Genomic DNA, 18,770 nt, shown 5'->3' with positions numbered 1-18,770 from the left:
ATTCCACTCATTCCATCTGATTTGTTTTTTTATTTTAAACGCCTCCAGTTTCCAGTTCAACTGCTATTTGCAATGTCCATTAACAATGCTCAGGGACAGTCCTTGAAAGTAGTAGGGATCGATTTGCAATCTCCATGCTTTTCTCATGGTCTACTTTAAGTGATCTGTGTCACAGCCCCCACCGCACGCTGTGCCACGGTCCCCACCGCGCACGCTGCCACACGCTCTCATACTTACCGCTCTTCCGGCTGTACGGTGATTCTAGTGGTAGTGGACCGCTTTTCCAAAATGGCACATTTTATTCCTCTGAGCTGCCTCCCCTCTGCGCCCGAATTAGCCAAGATCTTCATCCATCAAATTTTTAGGCTTCACGGCCTACCCCGTCGTATTGTGTCTGACTGCGGAGTCCAGTTTACGTCCAAGTTTTGGAAAGCGCTGTGCAGGTACCTGGATATATCCCTGGACTTCTCTTCTGCCAACCATCCACAGACCAATGGGCAAGTAGAGTGAACTAACCAGACGGTGATTGCATTTCTTCGTCATTTCTCCAACGCCCACCAGAATGACTGGGTGGACCTGCTTCCCTGGGCGGAGTTCGCCTACAACAATCATGCCGGCGAATCCTCAACCAAGTCGCCGTTTTTCATGGTGTTTGGCAAACATCCTAGCATGCCTCTTCCAGTAGTCCCGGTTTCTGAGGTACCTGCAGCCAACTTCTTGTCCCAAGAATTTTCTGAAATCTGGTCCGAGACCAACACGGCCCTCAAATGGGCCAGTGAGCGGATGAAGAGACAAGCAGACAAGAGGAGGTTAGATCCCCCACCATTTCACATCGGGGACAAGGTCTGGCTCTCATCCAGGTATATCTGATTAAAATTACCCTCTTACAAGCTGGGTCCTCGGTACATCGGTCCTTTTGAGATTTTGGAACGTGTCAATGAGGTCGCCTGCAAGCTGAGGTTGCCTGCTTCGCTCCTTATCCCGAACACCTTCCACGTCTCTCTCCTGAAACCTGTGGTGCTAAATCAGTTCCATCCCTCACCATGTCCTGCTCCTCAGCCGGTGGGTTCTGACAACACCTTCGAGGTAAGAGATATTCTCACTATGAGAAAAATTAGAGGAAGGACCTTTTTCCTTATTGACTGGAGGGGTTTTGGTCCTGAGGAGATATCCTGTGAGCCCCGGGAGAACATCATTGCTCCCCGCATTCTCATGAGATTTTTTTGCCAATCACAGTAGGGGGCGGCTTAAGGGGGAGGGTACTGTCACGGCCCCCACCGCGCGCCATGCCACAGCCCCCACCGCGCACCCTGCTGCACGCTCTCATACTTACCTGCCAGCACCACAGCCCCTCTCACTCCAGCATCAGCGGCGGCTTCCTCTGACCGGCCCGCGGCCTGTGACATCACTGCGACTCCTGCGCATGCGCCATAGGCCGCGGCCGGCTCTACCTGCTGGATCTTATACTCCGGCGGTGCCCTAACCCGGTAGCACTGCCGGACCAATGGGGGCAGATCCTCGCCTATATCAGGCTGCCATCCCTTAGTGGAGGCGCCTGATCGTTGATGTTATATCAGCACTCTGGGTCCCTGTGGTCTGCCCTGTATACGGCTTCCATTCTCACTCTGCCTTGTGCTTCATTGCAGTCCTACTCCAGTCCTGCCTAACCGTGTCTGTTCCTGCCTCCGAACCTGCCTACCCGTGTCTGTTCCTGCATTCCTACTCCAGTCCTGCCTAACCGTGTCTGTTCCTGCCTCCGAACCTGCCTACCTGTGTCTGTTCCTGCATTCCTACTCCAGTCCTGCCAACCGTGTCTGTTCCCGCTCCGGTCCTGCCTAACCGTATCCATTCCTGCAGTCCTACTCCAGCTTTGCCTAACCGTGCCTGTTCCTGCTCCAGTCCTGCCTAACCGTGTCTATTCCTATAGTTCACTCCAAGCCGCCCCTCTTGGTTCCGGCTGCCGTGGCATTCGAACCCCTGGACCTGCTCCTAACGATCCCTGTATAGGGGTCGGTTCCACCAGGTTGCTCGTCCGGGGCCCCTCGGTGCCATGGTCCAGAGGGTCCACGCCGGGGATTTCCACCTTGCCTAGCGTGTCCCTAACAATCTGTTCAAGAGTTAGAACTGCCAAAAATCTGTTCATCTTTGCACCGAAAGGAAAAACCAAACATGTTGTTTATCAAAAGGCTCTTGAATGAGTTGAAAATAAAATACTATCAATACTTGGGTAATCGTTTAGTTAATTTGTGTTGCAAATCTGTAGTGTTGAATATATGATGTGAAATGTTTTTATGTGCAATATAATCATTATAATTTGTTATAACTTACCACAGTTGGTTACTATGACCAGGCAACGCCAGGCTGTTCAGCTAGTTTAATATAAAAGCCTTGTATTAACTGCAGCCTATATCAATTAATTTACACCAATCAAGATAAATATCAGCAACTTTATGTCCACCCATTAGGATCAGCTTGATAAAAGGTGTGTTCTGTGAAAATAAACTACCTCAGACATATAGTTTTAGCCACTGCTGATTAACAACAAGTACAAAATTACATATTGAAGTTTGATTTTGGCCTTGATGTGGAATATAAAAATGTATCCGATTTTGTACAACAATGGAAGCTTGTCATATTTTTTACCAACTGAACAGATTTGTTTCATTTCCAGAACAAAAGCTTGAAAAACAAACTAATGTCGGGAAACAAGATTTGTGGACTTCGTGCTGAGGAGGTGAGTGCACTGATCTTTTCTTTTGACAGCTGAGAGCAAAATGAGTTTATTACATTTTAGGGGAAATTATAATTCATATATCATTAATCTTTGTTTGTGCTGATTGATAAGTTGTTTAACCATTTCCTTTCCAGAATGAACAGGCTTGAGTGAACAATGAAAATAGTGTTCTGAAAGGGTACTAAAGATCATGATATCTTTTTTTATTTTAAAAGGGATACAAAACTGTTTTCAAAAGGCATAGAACATATGCTACAGTAATAATAATAACAACAGTAATGTTAACAATAATAATAGAAGGTATACTTACTGGATTTAATGCAGTGACTTTAGCACAGGCAGCTTTGGTTGTCATTGCTGAAGTGCTCTGCATTAGACCTTCCTGTGTTATAAATGGTGACTGTAGTTTTTTTTTTACTATGTTACAAAATTCCCTCTGCCTTTTACATTTATTTTCCTGTAAGTGGATAGTGGAAAAATCCTTTTTATGTTACTTACTCCCCCTAAACCCTCTCTCATAGGTGTGAACAAAACTGAAATTCTAACTTACCAGATGGAGGATGAGAAGTTTAGGTTGGAATACCATTGACTGAATGAGTACAGTTATTTAATTTAGGGAAAATGATTTCCTGGACCTTTTATACATATGGCCTCAATTTTGCTCATTTAAAGCAAATGTGTATATTTAATAATTATGTAAAAATTGGACCTTAATCCTTTCTTTCTCAATCTTACCTCAAGCTCCATGCCAATTTGGTCATGATCTAGTAACACAGTGACATAGCTAACAAGGCTAAAAAAGACATTTGTCCATCCAGTTCTGCCTTTATTAATTTAATTTAATTTAAATACCTACGTCCTTCTAAAGAACCTAATAACTGTAAGATACAATATTGTTACACTCCAGGAAGACATCCGGGCCTCTCTTGAACCCCTCAACTGAGTTCGCCATCACCACCTCCTCAGGCAGGGAATTCCAGATTCTCACTGCCCTAACAGTAAACAATCCTCTTCTATGTTGGTGGAAAATCCTTCTCTCCTCCAGACGCAGAGAATGCCCTCTTGTGACTGTTATCTTCCTTGGTATAAACAGATCCTCGGAGAGATATTTGTATTGTCCCCTTGTATACTTATACATGGTTATTAGATCACCCATCAGTCGTCTTTTTTGCTAGACTAAATAATCCTAGTTTTTCTTGTCTCTCTGGGTATTGTAGTTCCCTCATCCCCTTTTTAAATTTTGTTGCACTCCTTTGTACTCGCTCTAGTTCCATTATATCCTTCCTGAGCACCAGTCCCCAAAACTGTTAACAGTACTCCATGTGCAGTCTAACCAGAGATTTGTACAGAGGCAGTATAATGCTCTCATCATGTGTATCCAGACCTCTTTTAATGCTCCCCATGATCCTGTTTGCCTTGGCAGCCGCTGCCTGGCACTGGCTGCTCCAGGTAAGTTTATCATTAACTAGGATCCCCAAGTCCTTCTCCTTGTCAGATTTACCCAGTGGTTTCCCATTCAGTGTGTAATGGTGATATGGATTCCTTCTTCCCATGTATATAACCTTACATTGATCAATGTTAAACTGCATCTGCCACCTTTCGGCCCAAATTTCCAACTTATCCAGATCCATCTGTAGCAGAATACTATCTTCTTTTGTATTGACTGCTTTACATAGTTTTGTATCATCTGCAAATATCAATATTTTACTGTGTAACCCTTCTACCAGATGGTTAATAAATATGTTGAAGAAAATAAGTCCCAACACCGACCCCTGCGGTACCCCACTGGTCACAGCGACCCAGTTAGAGAATATACCATTTATAACCACCATCTGCTTTGTATCACTAAGCCAGTTACTTACCCATTTACACACATTTCCCTCCAGACCCAGCATTCTCATTTTGTTTACCAACCCCTTGTGTGGCACGGTATCAAACACTTTGGAAAAATCAAGATATACCACGTCCAATGATTCACCTAGGTCCAGTCTATGGCTTACGTCTTCATAAAAGCTGAATAGATTGGTTTGACAGGAGCGATTCCTCATAAACCCATGCTGATATGGAGTTAAACACGTGGTTTTGCACCTCTTCTTGGGTTAGATTGGTGACCCTTAATTGAGGGTTTTCTTTGTCTCTTGGCGCTTCACGTAGCATTTTATTTTCCACCGTGAATACCTTGTAGAAGGTGTTTAAAATATTAACTTTTTCTGAACACCTCAGAAAATGGGACAAAGGCAAGCTGCAGAAATGCATGTAGGAGAAATGGCACCATCGCATGGTTCCCGTTAAGACATGCTAACTATATTTGTGATATCTATTTAGGATACTATGCGTCAAACATTCACACTTTATTGGAATACCTTAAATGCATTGTAGGCACTTCAGCCATGTTGAATCATTGAAATATGGTATATAATTTATGGTTTGGATGCAAATTTACTATGCTTTTGTAGATTAGTTGCTCATATGTTAACCCTTCTATCCTTAATGGTGTTTTAGCATTACATTTTAGTCTTTCCAACTAACTGGTGGTGCCACTTGTGACGAACAGCCCACCACTGTTCGTCCAAATACGGGCAACTGACGGGGGTCCCGCTGCCACCAAAACGCGATGGACAGCGGACCCTGTGTCACCACTATGTCACAGTCCCACCACTGACACGGGTGTATCAGCGGACGGAGGGACGAGACACAATGCCGGCACACGGCTATCACAGGCACAGTTGGGGCTTATCTTAGTTATCCCACCACTGGCACCATGTGACAAAAATATCCAGCAAGCTAATCTCGCTCTGACAATTTGCCGCAGGGGGAGTTTAATTTGGATGCCCCACCACTGCTATCAATCTTCCAAGTACTGCGGGGATTTATGTATATCCCACTTTCTCAGTTCCACTTTGGAACTCGCGCCCCCCCTTACCCTCAGGTCAGTCAGGGAACTGCACCTAGGATAATTGGTCGCCGGACGGGCTGCCTGTTGTGAACCGGCAATTAGGCTTCTGCAGTAAGGGAATTATCAATGCTGTGGCCGCAGCCCCTCATTCAGCAATATAAGACCCTTCTGTACTGCCAGCAAGCCGCAATAGCCGTACACAAAGTGCTGCCACCAGCCACGGTTACTTAATTCACAGTGTTAAATTAAGAGGGTCCGTGGCAAACCACTTGAATTAGTAGCGATTATCTATCAAAGGCGTATAGTTCGATTCTTAGAGCATGGAGACAGGCTAAATATTAAATCATTTATTTTCCGAAAGAGGACAGTGATTACAGATAAAAGTTGCTATAAAGTTGAGACATAAAATATGTACAGTACAAATATAAAATAAAGGATGGATGAACATAGAAAGTACACTCACAGTTGTTCATGGCTCTTTAGGCAAAACCATACGGCGGAGAAAGAAGGCGGAGCCACACATCTCCACTCATCTGGAGTTCTTGTTAGCACAAGGATTGGAGCTCTTCTGAGCTGGTTTTGCCCAGGGAATGCCTTATAGACTTTTCTATGTGACATCACGGAGAGGTGCATTCTGGGTTAATCCCACCTCTTTCATCCCAGTTATAATTTGGCTACAAAACTTAGATTAGCTATAACTTTATGGGAGAAGCTGGTATGGACTCATCAGTGGTATCATGTTTCCCAGCGTAATGAGCCCATCAAGAAAACATCAAACATCTATGCGATATGACCGTCCATTTGGGAGCAAATCATATCTCAGGTTCTGGACATGGTAGATCTGCGGAAGTGACACTGTAGCGGAGCTGGGACCACTCTGATCACAAAAATATGATTTTTATATTTCTGCTGTGTATGGTTTTCGCGGGACAATCCCTTATAGTTTTATCAAAAACTCCTGGCTTCAGACAAAGAGTTTTTTTTCCCTCTCTTTTTTTTTTTCTCTCAGCTGTGGAGAGGAACCAAATGGTTGTAACAGCAGGGGGTCTCCTATTACTAGTGCGAACACAGGCTGTAGAGGAGGGGGGTGGCACTGCTCTGTGTGTGAAGGGAGGAGGGGTGAAGCTGCAGAGCTAGCAGCCTGCATTGTCATATGTGCTGGATCTTTCTGGAAAGTTACAACAGAAAACATCATATTTTTGTAGATAAAACCCCGTACCTCACAGACATTGTATATAACACCTCCCTCCCTTAAGAGGGCGCTAAGGAGGCATTACCTCTCTGTAATCGGCCATGCGCACCTCAACCGGTTCGCCCCGGTGGGACAACCCATCGGCATTGCCATTTTCACTGCCCATCCTGTGTTTTACAGTAAAGTCGTACTGTTGAAGGGCAAGGCTCCAGCGGAGCAACCTTCCATTGTTTCCGGACACTGTGTGCAACCAGCTCAGAGGGTTGTGGTCGGTTACCACCGTGAAGGCGCGCCCGTACAGGTAGGGCTGCAAACGTTGCAGTGCCCACACCATTGCCAGACACTCCTTCTCGATGGTCGAGTATGCCACTTCCCTCGGCAAAAGTTTCCGGCTCAGGTACAACACGGGGTGCTCTTGGTCCCCCGAGTCGACCTGGCTAAGCACAGCACCGAGGCCAAACTCGCTGGCATCGGTCTGTACCAGAAACGGGCGACTGCTGTCGACTGCTCTCAACACTGGAGAGTTGCACAGGGCTGCTTTCAAAGCTTGGAAAGCTGTCTCACAGTCATCTGTCCAGTTGACTGTTTGGGGTAGCCTCTGCTTGGTGAGGTCAGTCAAGGGTTTTGCAAGGGCGCTATAGTCCTGTACGAACCGCCTATAGTACCCTGCAGTGCCCAAGAAGGACTTCACCTGCTTCTTGTTCCTGGGGGTGGGCCAGGACACGATTGCATCCACCTTTTCTGGCTCCGGACTCATGAAACCCCCTCCTACCCGGTGCCCCAGGTAGTGGACCTCGTGCATGCCTATCTGGCACTTCCCCGGCTTGATAGTCAGGCCTGCCTGGTGAAGACGCTTGAGCACCTCCTGGAGGTGCTGAAGGTGTTCCTCCCAGGTGCAACTGAAGACGGCAATATCGTCTAAGTACGCCACCGCGTACTCCTCCAGTCCCCGAAGCAGGTGGTTGACCATCCGCTGGAAAGTGGCAGGGGCATTCTTCATGCCGAAGGGCATGACCGTGGACTCGTACAGTCCAAAGGGGGTGATAAAGGTGGATTTCTCCTTCTCAGGGCTCAGGGGAATCTGCCAGTATCCCCGACTCAAATCCATGATGGAGATGTAGTTGGCGTTTGCCAACCGCTCGAGCAGATCCTCCATGCGCGGCATCGGGTGAGCATCAGAGGTTGTGATGGCGTTGAGCCCCCTGTAGTCCACGCAGAACCGGGTGGTCCGATCCTTTTTAGGCACGAGGACTACAGGTGAAGCCCACGCGCTTTTTGACCGTCGAATCACCCCCAGCCTTAACATCTCATCGATCTCTTGGTGCATGACTTGTTGCACTGTTTCAGAGATCCGATAAGGTGTTCGCCGTAATGGGGCGTGATTCCCGGTGTCCACCGCATGAACCGCTAACTCCGTCCTCCCCGGACGGTTGGTGAACACGGCCTGGAAGGGTTCCAGGGTGGCCATCAACTGCAACCGCTGGGATACGGTTAGCAAACCACTTATCTCCATGTCCTCAATGGACCCATCGGCCTTGGCCTGGGCCAGCATGTCCAGGAGGGGATCTTCCTCCCCATCCTCGGGCAGGTTGCAGACCGGTAGGATGCAAGCTTCACGTTCGTGGTGCGCCTTCAGCATATTGACGTGAAAGGCCTTGCGCCTACCCCGATCATGGTCAAGCGTGACCACGTAGGTGACCGGGTTGAGCTGTTGGTGGACGACGTATGGGCCTTCCCAGGCTACCTGAAGCTTATCCATTGGCACGGGGACCAGCACCCACACCTTTTGACCCACCTGGTAGGTCCGCTCCCGGGCGTTCTGGTCGTACCAGTGCTTCTGGTCAGCCTGAGCCTGCATCATGTTGTCATGTACCAACTGCGTCAAGGTATGCATCTTGTCACGGAAGCGCATGACATAATCCACGATGGACACTTCTGTGGGGTTTGGCTCATCTTCCCAGGATTCTCTTATCAACCCAAGGGGTCCCCGGACTCGCCTGCCATACAGGAGCTCGAAGGGGGAGAACCCGGTCGAGGCCTGCGGAACTTCTCTGTAAGCGAACAGCAGGTGTGGGAGGTACCGCTCCCAGTCGCGCCCTTGGGTCTCAACCAGTATGCGGAGCATCTGTTTGTGGGTACCGTTGAAGCGTTCACACAACCCATTAGTCTGTGGGTGATACGCACTCGATACCAGGTGTGTCACCTGCATTTTCTCACAGAGAGCCTCCATTAGGCGAGACATGAATTGGGGCCCTTGATCGGTAAGCATCTCCCTGGGAAATCCTACTCTTGAAAAGATGGTCACCAGTGCGTCAGCCACCTTATCTGCCCTGGTTGAAGACAGAGCTACTGCCTCTGGGTACCGGGTAGCGTAGTCTACCACGGTGAGAATGTATCGCTTTCCGGAGCTGCTGGGGATGGACAGCGGTCCTACAATGTCCACCGCGATTCTCTGGAAAGGCTCCTCTATCACCGGCAAAGGAATAAGGGGAGCCTTAAGAGCAGGCCCCGCCTTACCCACTTTTTGACAGGTGGCACAGGAGCGGCAGTAGTGTGTTACATCTGTCCCCATCTTGGGCCAATAGAAGTGTTGAGACAGCCGTGCCTTTGTTTTGCTGATCCCCAAGTGTCCAGCGAGTGGAATCTCATGGGCAATCCGCAACAACTCAGTTCTGAACTGATAGGGGACGACCAGCTGTCTTTCCCTCAACCACTCCTTTTTAGGATCTCCGGGTACTGTCTCCCGGTACAACCTTCCTCGTTCCCAGAACACCCTCTCCTTATCAGACTTGGAGGTGGGCGTCTTGGCGAGACCTCTCAATTTCTCCAAACTCGCATCTGAGTGTAGAGCAGCCTGGAACTCCTTGCTGGAGGCTGCCAGAAGTGACGTCAGGGTACCTTCTTTACTGGGACCCTCTGGAACCGGCTCTGGGTTCACCTCTGGTTCAGTCTCTCCTGCAGCAGCAGAGGGTCCAGAAGACAGTGCGTTACCTGCGATCTGGGCACTCTGACTGCGTGTGACAGCTGCTATGTATGCTGTCTCCCTGGGGATTTCTACAGACCCACCAATCGGCGCTGCCGTGGGCTCTACCTCCCCATCCACCCCCAACACTCCAGGAGCAGTGCTATTTATGGGCCAGTTACCTTCCTCGGTGGCACTGGTCAGCTGCATGGCATTACCTTCCTCATGGTCTCCATGCACCTCCTCATTTCCTTGAGCACCGTTGCTTGCTCCTGCCAGGGGTTCCTCAGCCGTCTCACTCCGCAGAGTGATGGGGCTGAGCACCTCGGTACCTGTGGACACATCTACCGTTTCAAAGAAAGGGTTATCGGGTTCAGTCGGCACAGATACATCAACATCATCATCATCCTTCCTAGGAAAAGAATGGTTATCAGTTTGCTTTGGTACATTCACATCAGCATCAGCATCATACCTGGGGAAAGAATGGTTGTTAGTTGCATCATTACTAGTGTTGAGCATTCCGATACCGCAAGTATCGGGTATCGGCCGATACTTGCTGTATCGGAATTCCGATACCGACATCCGATATTTTTTCAATATCGGATACCGGAATCGGAATCGGAAGTTCAAAGTTGATTGATTTGACAGCCAAAATGACGTCATCATGATGCGCGGTGTGTGCGCATCATGATGCACCGTCATTTTGGGCCTTCCGGGGGTCTCTGCCGGCCTGCCGGGGGGCTGTGCCGGCCTGCCGGGGGGCTGTGTGGACTGCCCGGGGTCTGTACCGGCCTGCCGGGGGGCTGTGCTGGCCTGCCGGTGGTCTGTGCACCCTGTGGGGGTCTGTACCGGCCTGCCGGGGGGCTGTGCCGGCCTGCCGGGGGGCTGTGCTGATGTCCAGGGGTCTGTGCAAGCATCGTCCGATGGGACTACAAGTCCCATCTGACGATGCCTGCTACCATGACAGTGATTGACACATTAGCCAATGATGGGACAGTAGTAGTCCCATCATCCGGCTAATGTGTTAAATGTTTAAAAAAAAAAAAAATACTACATACATACTACATACATACTACATGCATGCTACATACATACTACATGCATGCTACATACATACTACATACATACATACTACATGCATGCTACATACATACTACATGCATGCTACATACATACTACATACATACATACTACATGCATGCTACATACATACTACATGCTACATACATACTACATGCATGCTACATACATACTACATGCTACATATATACTACATACATACTACATGCATGCTACATACATACTACATGCATGCTACATACATACTACATACATACATACTACATGCATGCTACATACATACTACATACATACTATATGCATGCTACATACATACTACATGCTACATATATACTACATACATACTACATGCATGCTACATACATACTACATGCTACATACATACTACATACATACTACATGCTACATATATACTACATACATACTACATATATACTACATGCATGCTACATACATACTACATGCTACATGCATGCTACATACATACTACATGCATGCTACATGCATGCTACATACATACTACATGCTACATATATACTACATACATACTACATATATACTACATGCATGCTACATACATACTACATGCTACATGCATGCTACATACATACTACATACATACTACATGCATGCTACATACATACTACATGCTACATATATACTACATGCATGCTACATACATACTACATGCTACATGCATGCTACATACATACTACATGCATGCTACATACATACTACATGCTACATACATACTACATACATACTACATGCATGCTACATACAATACATTCATACAATACATATATAGACATACAGTACATATAACATAGAGTAACATACTTACCAATACTTGTCACATTGTTCCCCGAAGCCATTGTCGTCTACGGAATAGATATTAACATAACAAACCACAAAAATACTCACCCATGATCCGAAGCAGTCCACGAGTGTGTCCCACGACGATCTTGGGTAGAGAACTGCAGCATCAGCTGATGCTGCCGCTCTCTACGGGCTGCAGGAATCCAATGACGGAAGGTAGGTATCCTTCCGCACTGTATTCCTCCGCCACTTAAAAAAAAAAGTCCCTAGTCTCACTTTATGCCATTGCTGCATGGGAAATTCCCACGCAGCAATGGCATAAAGTGAGACTAGGGACTTTTTTTTTTAAGTGGCGGAGGAATACAGTGCGGAAGGATACCTACCTTCCGTCATTGGATTCCTGCAGCCCGTAGAGAGCGGCAGCATCAGCTGATGCTGCAGTTCTCTACCCAAGATCGTCGTGGGACACACTCGTGGACTGCTTCGGATCATGGGTGAGTATTTTTGTGGTTTGTTATGTTAATATCTATTCCGTAGACGACAATGGCTTCGGGGAACAATGTGACAAGTATTGGTAAGTATGTTACTCTATGTTATATGTACTGTATGTCTATGTATGTATTGTATGAATGTATTGTATGTAGCATGCATGTAGTATGTATGTAGTATGTATGTAGCATGTAGTATGTATGTAGCATGCATGTAGTATGTATGTAGTATGTATGTAGCATGTAGTATGCATGTAGCATGCATGTAGTATATATGTATGTAGTATATATGTAGTATATATGTAGCATGTAGTATGTATGTAGCATGCATGTAGTATGTATGTAGTATGTATGTAGCATGTAGTATGTATGTAGCATGTAGTATGTATGTAGCATGCATGTAGTATGTATGTAGTATGTATGTAGCATGTAGTATGTATGTAGCATGCAGTATATATGTAGCATGCATGTAGTATATATCTAGTATGAATGTAGTATGTATGTAGCATGCATGTAGTATGTATGTAGTATGTATGTAGCATGCATGTAGTATGTATGTAGCATGCATGTAGTATGTAGCATGTATGTAGTATGCATGTAGTATATATGTAGTATGCATGTTGCATGCATGTAGTATATATGTAGTATGCATGTTGCATGCATGTAGTATATATGTTGTATGTATGTTGCATGCATGTAGTATATATGTAGTATGTATGTTGCATGCATGTAGTATATATGTAGTATGTATGTTGCATGCATGTAGTATATATGTAGTATGAATGTAGCATGTATGTAGTATGTAGCATGTATGTAGCATGCATGTAGTATGCATGTTGCATGTAGTATATATGTAGTATGTATGTTACATGTAGTATATATGTAGTATGCATGTTGTATGTATGTAGCATGTATGTAGCATGTCATTTTTTTTTTTTTTTTTACATTCAACACATTAGCCGGATGATGGGACTACTACTGTCCCATCATTGGCTAATGTGTCAATCACTGTCATGGTAGCAGGCATCGCCCGATGGGACTTGTAGTCCCATCGGACGATGCCTGCACAGACCCCCGAAGCCTGCACAGACCACCGGCAGGCCGGCACAGCCCCCCGGAGCCTGCACAGACCACCGGCAGGCCGGCACAGCCCCCCGGAGCCTGCACAGACCACCAGCAGGCTGGCACAGCCCCCCGGCAGGCCGGCACAGACCACCGGAGCCTGCACAGACCCCCTGGCAGGCCGGCACAGCCCCCCGAAAGGCCCGTACAGACCCCAGAGAGGCTGTACAAGGCAAAAATAGGGTTTTTCTTATTCCGATACCGGAAGTCCCATAGACTTGAATGGGACTTCCGGTATCGGAATCGGCGATACCGATACTTTTTTTTAAGATCGGCCGATCCATTCCGATCCGATACTTTGAAGTATCGGACGGTATCGCTCAACTCTAATCATTACTCATCAAGGCATTAGCAGGTAACACATTCAGTTTCCCATCATCATCATCAGGGTTAACGTTACCCTTATTATCAGTTTGGGGAAGGGTGTCAGGGACGTAGTATGCAACCATCCGCCCCAAGTCAGTCCCCAATAAAACATCAGTGGGCAAATTTTCAGACACTCCCACCTCCCTCAACCCGCTCCCAGCACCCCAACCGAGATAAACCCGGGCCACTGGCAAGGGACAACGGTTGCCTCCAATCCCGGTGACAGTCAGGGTTTTCCCCTCGACAAACTCTTCAGGGGCCACCAGTCCAGGACAGATGAGGGTTCGTTCAGCCCCGGTGTCCTTGAGGCCTGTAGCAAGACGGGCCCCCACCTGAACAGGTTGAACGTTGTCGTTAGCCCTCCCAAACACACCTCCCACCAAAAGAACAGAGGCCTTGGCTGGGGGACTCTTCGGCTTTTCCGGACAGGTGTACGAGAAGTGACCAGGCCGCTTGCTGAGGTGACACAGGCGACTGTCAGTAGCCGGCCTGCTGTTGGCAACAGGGACAGGGCCTCCGGAGGGACGGTTAGCTGGGGCATTGGGGTTGGGTGCAGGCTTACCCCTTCTCCAGCTGGTGGTGACTGGTCTCCGCGTCTCTGGCTTCCGATTGGCCTCGTAGTTGTCGGCGATCTGCGCCGCTTTGTCTGCGTTTGTTGGTTCGCGGTCCAGGATGAACTGTCGGACCTCAGCTGGGCAGAGATGCAGGAACTGGTCTTTGATCATCAGGTCCCGTAGCTGCTCAAAGGATTCAACGGACAGTCCATGGATCCACTGGTCAAAGTGGGTCCTGAGTCCTTGCACCACATCACTGTAGCTATCATGTGGGCCACGTTGGAGGTGTCGGAACTTCTTTCGGTATACCTCAGGTGTCAGCCGATATTTGGCGATCAGCGCCTCCTTTATGGCGCGATAGTCATCATCATGCGCTTGCGGAAGAGAAGCAAACGCCTCCAGAGCTTTGCCTTTTAGCCCTGGGGTCAAGTACCTGGCCCATTGGTCTTCGGGCAGTCGGTACTGTCTGCAGGCTTTCTCAAAGGCTCGCAGAAACGTGTCCAAGTCCCCGTCCTTTTCCATCATGGGAAAATGCTCTAGCCGGGGTTTAGGAGTCTGGACGCTGCTGGGCTCACTGGTTCGGGCTGTGGGGGCATTCCCACCCCGCTGGAGTACCTCCAGTTCATGGGCCCTCTGCGCCTGGTGCTCGGCTCTCTCAGCCTCAGCTTGGCACTCAGCTCTCTCCGCCTCCCGCTCGGCTCTCTCAGCCTGGGCCTGGCGCTCGGCTTGGGCCTCCTGCCGATATTGCTGGATCAGCCTCCCCCGTGCCTCACTGTCTTCGGCAGGGAGTGCGTCCAAGGCCGCTTGCAGGTAGGGGTCCAGCGTGCTCTGGTTGAATGTGGGGCCAGCGCTCATGAGTGGAGCCTCGGCTGCAGCCCCATTGTTACTTAGGCCAACATGTGCGCCCGCTGGATTCTGGTCGTTGTCCAGCTGCACCAGAGCCACGATCAGTTGGTCTTTGGTTTTGCTTGTGGCGTCAATGCCTCGGTACGTGCATATCCCAGCAAGAGTTTCCTTTTTCTGCTGCTGATACCACTCCGCTCTCCTCGCCGCCATGGTTGCCAAATAAAAGATAGAAAAAGAAAAACGAAGAAACGGGAGGGGGATACTTGCAAGTACACACTAATGTCTCAGGACTAATAACCACTGAGTCTGTTCTCCAAAACCTATGATGCAGTATTCCAGCAGGAACCGTGCAGGTCTTTAGTGAGAGGAATGATTGCTGAAACCAAATCACTAATGCTCTAGGATTATCCCACCGCTCTGCCACCAATATGTGACGAACAGCCCACCGCTGTTCGTCCAAATACGGGCGACTGATGGGGGTCCCGCTGCCACCAAAACGCGAAGGACAGCGGACCCTGTGTCACCACTATGTCACAGTCCCACCACTGACACGGGTGTATCAGCGGACGGAGGGACGAGACACAATGCCGGCACACGGCTATCACAGGCACAGTTGGGGCTTATCTTAGTTATCCCACCACTGGCACCATGTGACAAAAATATCCAGCAAGCTAATCTCGCTCTGACAATTTGCCGCAGGGGGAGTTTAATTTGGATGCCCCACCACTGCTATCAATCTTCCAAGTACTGTGGGGATTTATGTATATCCCACTTTCTCAGTTCCACTTTGGAACTCGCAGCTCTCCGGCGCCCCCCTTACCCTCAGGTCAGTCAGGGAACTGCACCTAGGATAATTGGTCGCCGGACGGGCTGCCTGTTGTGAACCGGCAATTAGGCTTCTGCAGTAAGGGAATTATCAATGCTGTGGCCGCAGCCCCTCATTCAGCAATATAAGACCCTTCTGTACTGCCAGCAAGCCGCAATAGCCGTACACAACGTGCTGCCACCAGCCACTGTTACTTAATTCACAGTGTTAAATTAAGAGGGTCCGTGGCAAACCCCTTGAATTAGTAGTGATTATCTATCAAAGGCGTATAGTTCGATTCTTAGAGCATGGAGACAGGCTAAATATTAAATCATTTATTTTCCGAAAGAGGACAGTGATTACAGATAAAAGTTGCTATAAAGTTGAGACATAAAGTATGTACAGTACAAATATAAAATAAAGGATGGTTGAACATAGAAAGTGCACTCACGGTTGTTCATGGCTCTTTAGGCAAAACCATGCGGCGGAGAAAGAAGGCGGAGCCACACATCTCCACTCATCTGGAGTTCTTGTCAGCACAAGGATTGGAGCTCTTCTGAGCTGGTTTTGCCCAGGGAATGCCTTATAGACTTTTCTATGTGACATCACGGAGAGGTGCATTCTGGGTTAATCCCACCTCTTTCATCCCAGTTATAATTTGGCTACAAAACTTAGATTAGCTATAACTTTATGGGAGAAGCTGGTATGGACTCATCAGTGGTATCATGTTTCCCAGCGTAATGAGCCCATCAAGAAAACATCAAACATCTATGCGATATGACCGTCCATTTGGGAGCAAATCATATCTCAGGTTCTGGACATGGTAGAACTGCGGAAGTGACACTGTAGCGGAGCTGGGACCGCTCTGATCACAAAAATATGATTTTTATATTTCTGCTGTGTATGGTTTTCGCGGGACAATCCCTTATAGTTTTATCAAAAACTCCTGGCTTCAGACAAAGAGTTTTTTTTCCCTCTCTTTTTTTTTTCTCTCAGCTGTGGAGAGGAACCAAATGGTTGTAACAGCAGGGGGTCTCCTATTACTAGTGCGAACACAGGCTGTAGAGGAGGGGGGTGGCACTGCTCTGTGTGTGTGAAGGGAGGAGGGGTGAAGCTGCAGAGCTAGCAGCCTGCATTGTCATATGTGCTGGATCTTTCTGGAAAGTTACAACAGAAAACATCATATTTTTGTAGATAAAACCCTGTACCTCACAGACATTGTATATCACACCACTTATTTTCTTTGGCTGATCACCATGCACTATTGGCACTGTCTTAAATGTACTGTTTGTGTCTTTTAGTACTTCTAGTAAAATATTTCAATTTTATGGTAATCAGTGCGTGTGCATAAAAGCCATGTGAATTTTCTGGGATCGAGATAGACTCTTGCATCTTTCACCGAGCCACTGACGTTTCTGGATTGTAAGTCATGGGGAAAGCAAAAGAATTGTCAATGGATCTATGGGAAAAAGTAGTTCAACTGTATAAAACAGTAAAGGGATACAAAAAGATATCCAAGGAATTGATAATGCCAGTCAGCAGTATTCAAACTGTGATTAACAAATAGAAAATTAGGGGCTCTGTAAAAACAAAACGACAGTCAGGTAGACCAACAAATATTTTGTCATCAACAGCCAGGAAAATTGTTTGGGATGCAAAAAAACACACAAATAAGGCCGGTTTCACATTAGCGCTTTTTAAGCGCACGCACGGCCGGGGGTAGCTCCGCCCCCGAGCCGGCTCTCTGCCCGGCGCACCGTCAAAAGTGCGCAGCGCAGGTCAAAGCGCAACTAGCGCACGGCCTGCGCACGATCTGCGCACCCTATGCTAAAGATAGGGTGCCCCGATCGCAGGCGCCGCTGTCCACTAGGAGGCGGCGCTACAAGCAAGGGGCGGGCACGCTGGGCAGAGAGCCGGCTCGGGGGCGGAGCTACCCCCGGCCGTGCGTGCGCTTAAAAAGCGCTAATGTGAAACCGGCCTAACATAAGCTGAAATACTGGACTCTGAAAACTAGCAATATGGCTGTTTCAAGAGGCACAATAAAGAGGTACTTGAAGAAAAATGGGCTGCATGGTTGAGTCTCCAGAAGAAAGTCACTGCTGCACAAATGCCACACAGTATCTCACCTACAATATGCAAAACAGCACAGAGACAAGCCTCAAAACTTCTGAAACAAGGTAATTTGGAGCGATGAGACCAAAATTGAACTTTTTGGCCACAACCATAAACATTACATTTGGAGAGAGGAGAAAGGAACACCTACTGTAAAGCACGGAGGTGGAGCGCTGATATTTTGAGGATGTGTGAGCTACAAAGGCACATGAAACTTGGTCAAAGTTGAAGAAAAGATGAATGCAGCATGTTATCAGCAAATATTGGAGGTAAATTTACAATTATCAGCCCGGAAGCTGCTCATGTGGCGTACTTGGACGTTCCAACATGACAACTATCCAAAACACAAGGGTAAGTCAACCTGTCATTGGTTACAGCAGAATAAAGTGAAGATTTTGGAGTGGCCATCTCAGTTTCCTGACCTCAATATCATTGAGCCACTCTGGGGAGATCTCAAGCACGCAGTTCATGCTAGACAGCCCAGGAATTTTAGGGAACTGAAGGCTCTTTGCCAAGCATGTGCAGCTTTACCATGTGAGAAAATAAATAACCTCATCCATCCACAACTACCTCAAAAGACTTCAAGCTGTCATTGATGGTAGAGGGGGCAATGCATGGTGTTACACCGCTCTCACCGCACACCTCCAGCGCTGGCGCACGCCGCCCTACATCTTCACTTTGGGTCTCGTGGCCGTCGCTGCGGTCCCATAGAGTGGGCGCACGTGTCGCACGCTCTTGACTCTGCGGCTGCACGCCCTGCCACGGGTCCAAAACGTGTGCGCTTGCGTACTACC

General features: G+C 47.8%; 1 protein-coding gene across 4 annotated transcripts in view; it reads left to right on the top strand.

Moving 5' to 3' along the window:
- The window catches only part of LUZP2 (leucine zipper protein 2), a 1,424,041-nt gene that overhangs the window by 874,542 nt on the left and 530,729 nt on the right, over nucleotides 1-18,770 (top strand). For all 4 annotated transcript variants that reach the window (XM_073573883.1, XM_073573880.1, XM_073573881.1 and 1 more), the window contains one exon: nucleotides 2,672-2,734. In XM_073573883.1, coding sequence (XP_073429984.1) covers nucleotides 2,672-2,734 — 63 coding nt within the window. The remainder of the gene's footprint in view (nucleotides 1-2,671; nucleotides 2,735-18,770) is intronic.

This window comes from Dendrobates tinctorius, unplaced genomic scaffold, assembly GCF_039654945.1.
Source record: "Dendrobates tinctorius isolate UK_male_01 unplaced genomic scaffold, ASM3965494v1 ptg000037l, whole genome shotgun sequence".
NCBI lineage: Eukaryota > Metazoa > Chordata > Amphibia > Anura > Dendrobatidae > Dendrobates > Dendrobates tinctorius.
The sequence above is the reverse complement of the archived record's forward strand: the minus strand, read 5'-3'. Positions and strand labels throughout refer to the sequence as shown.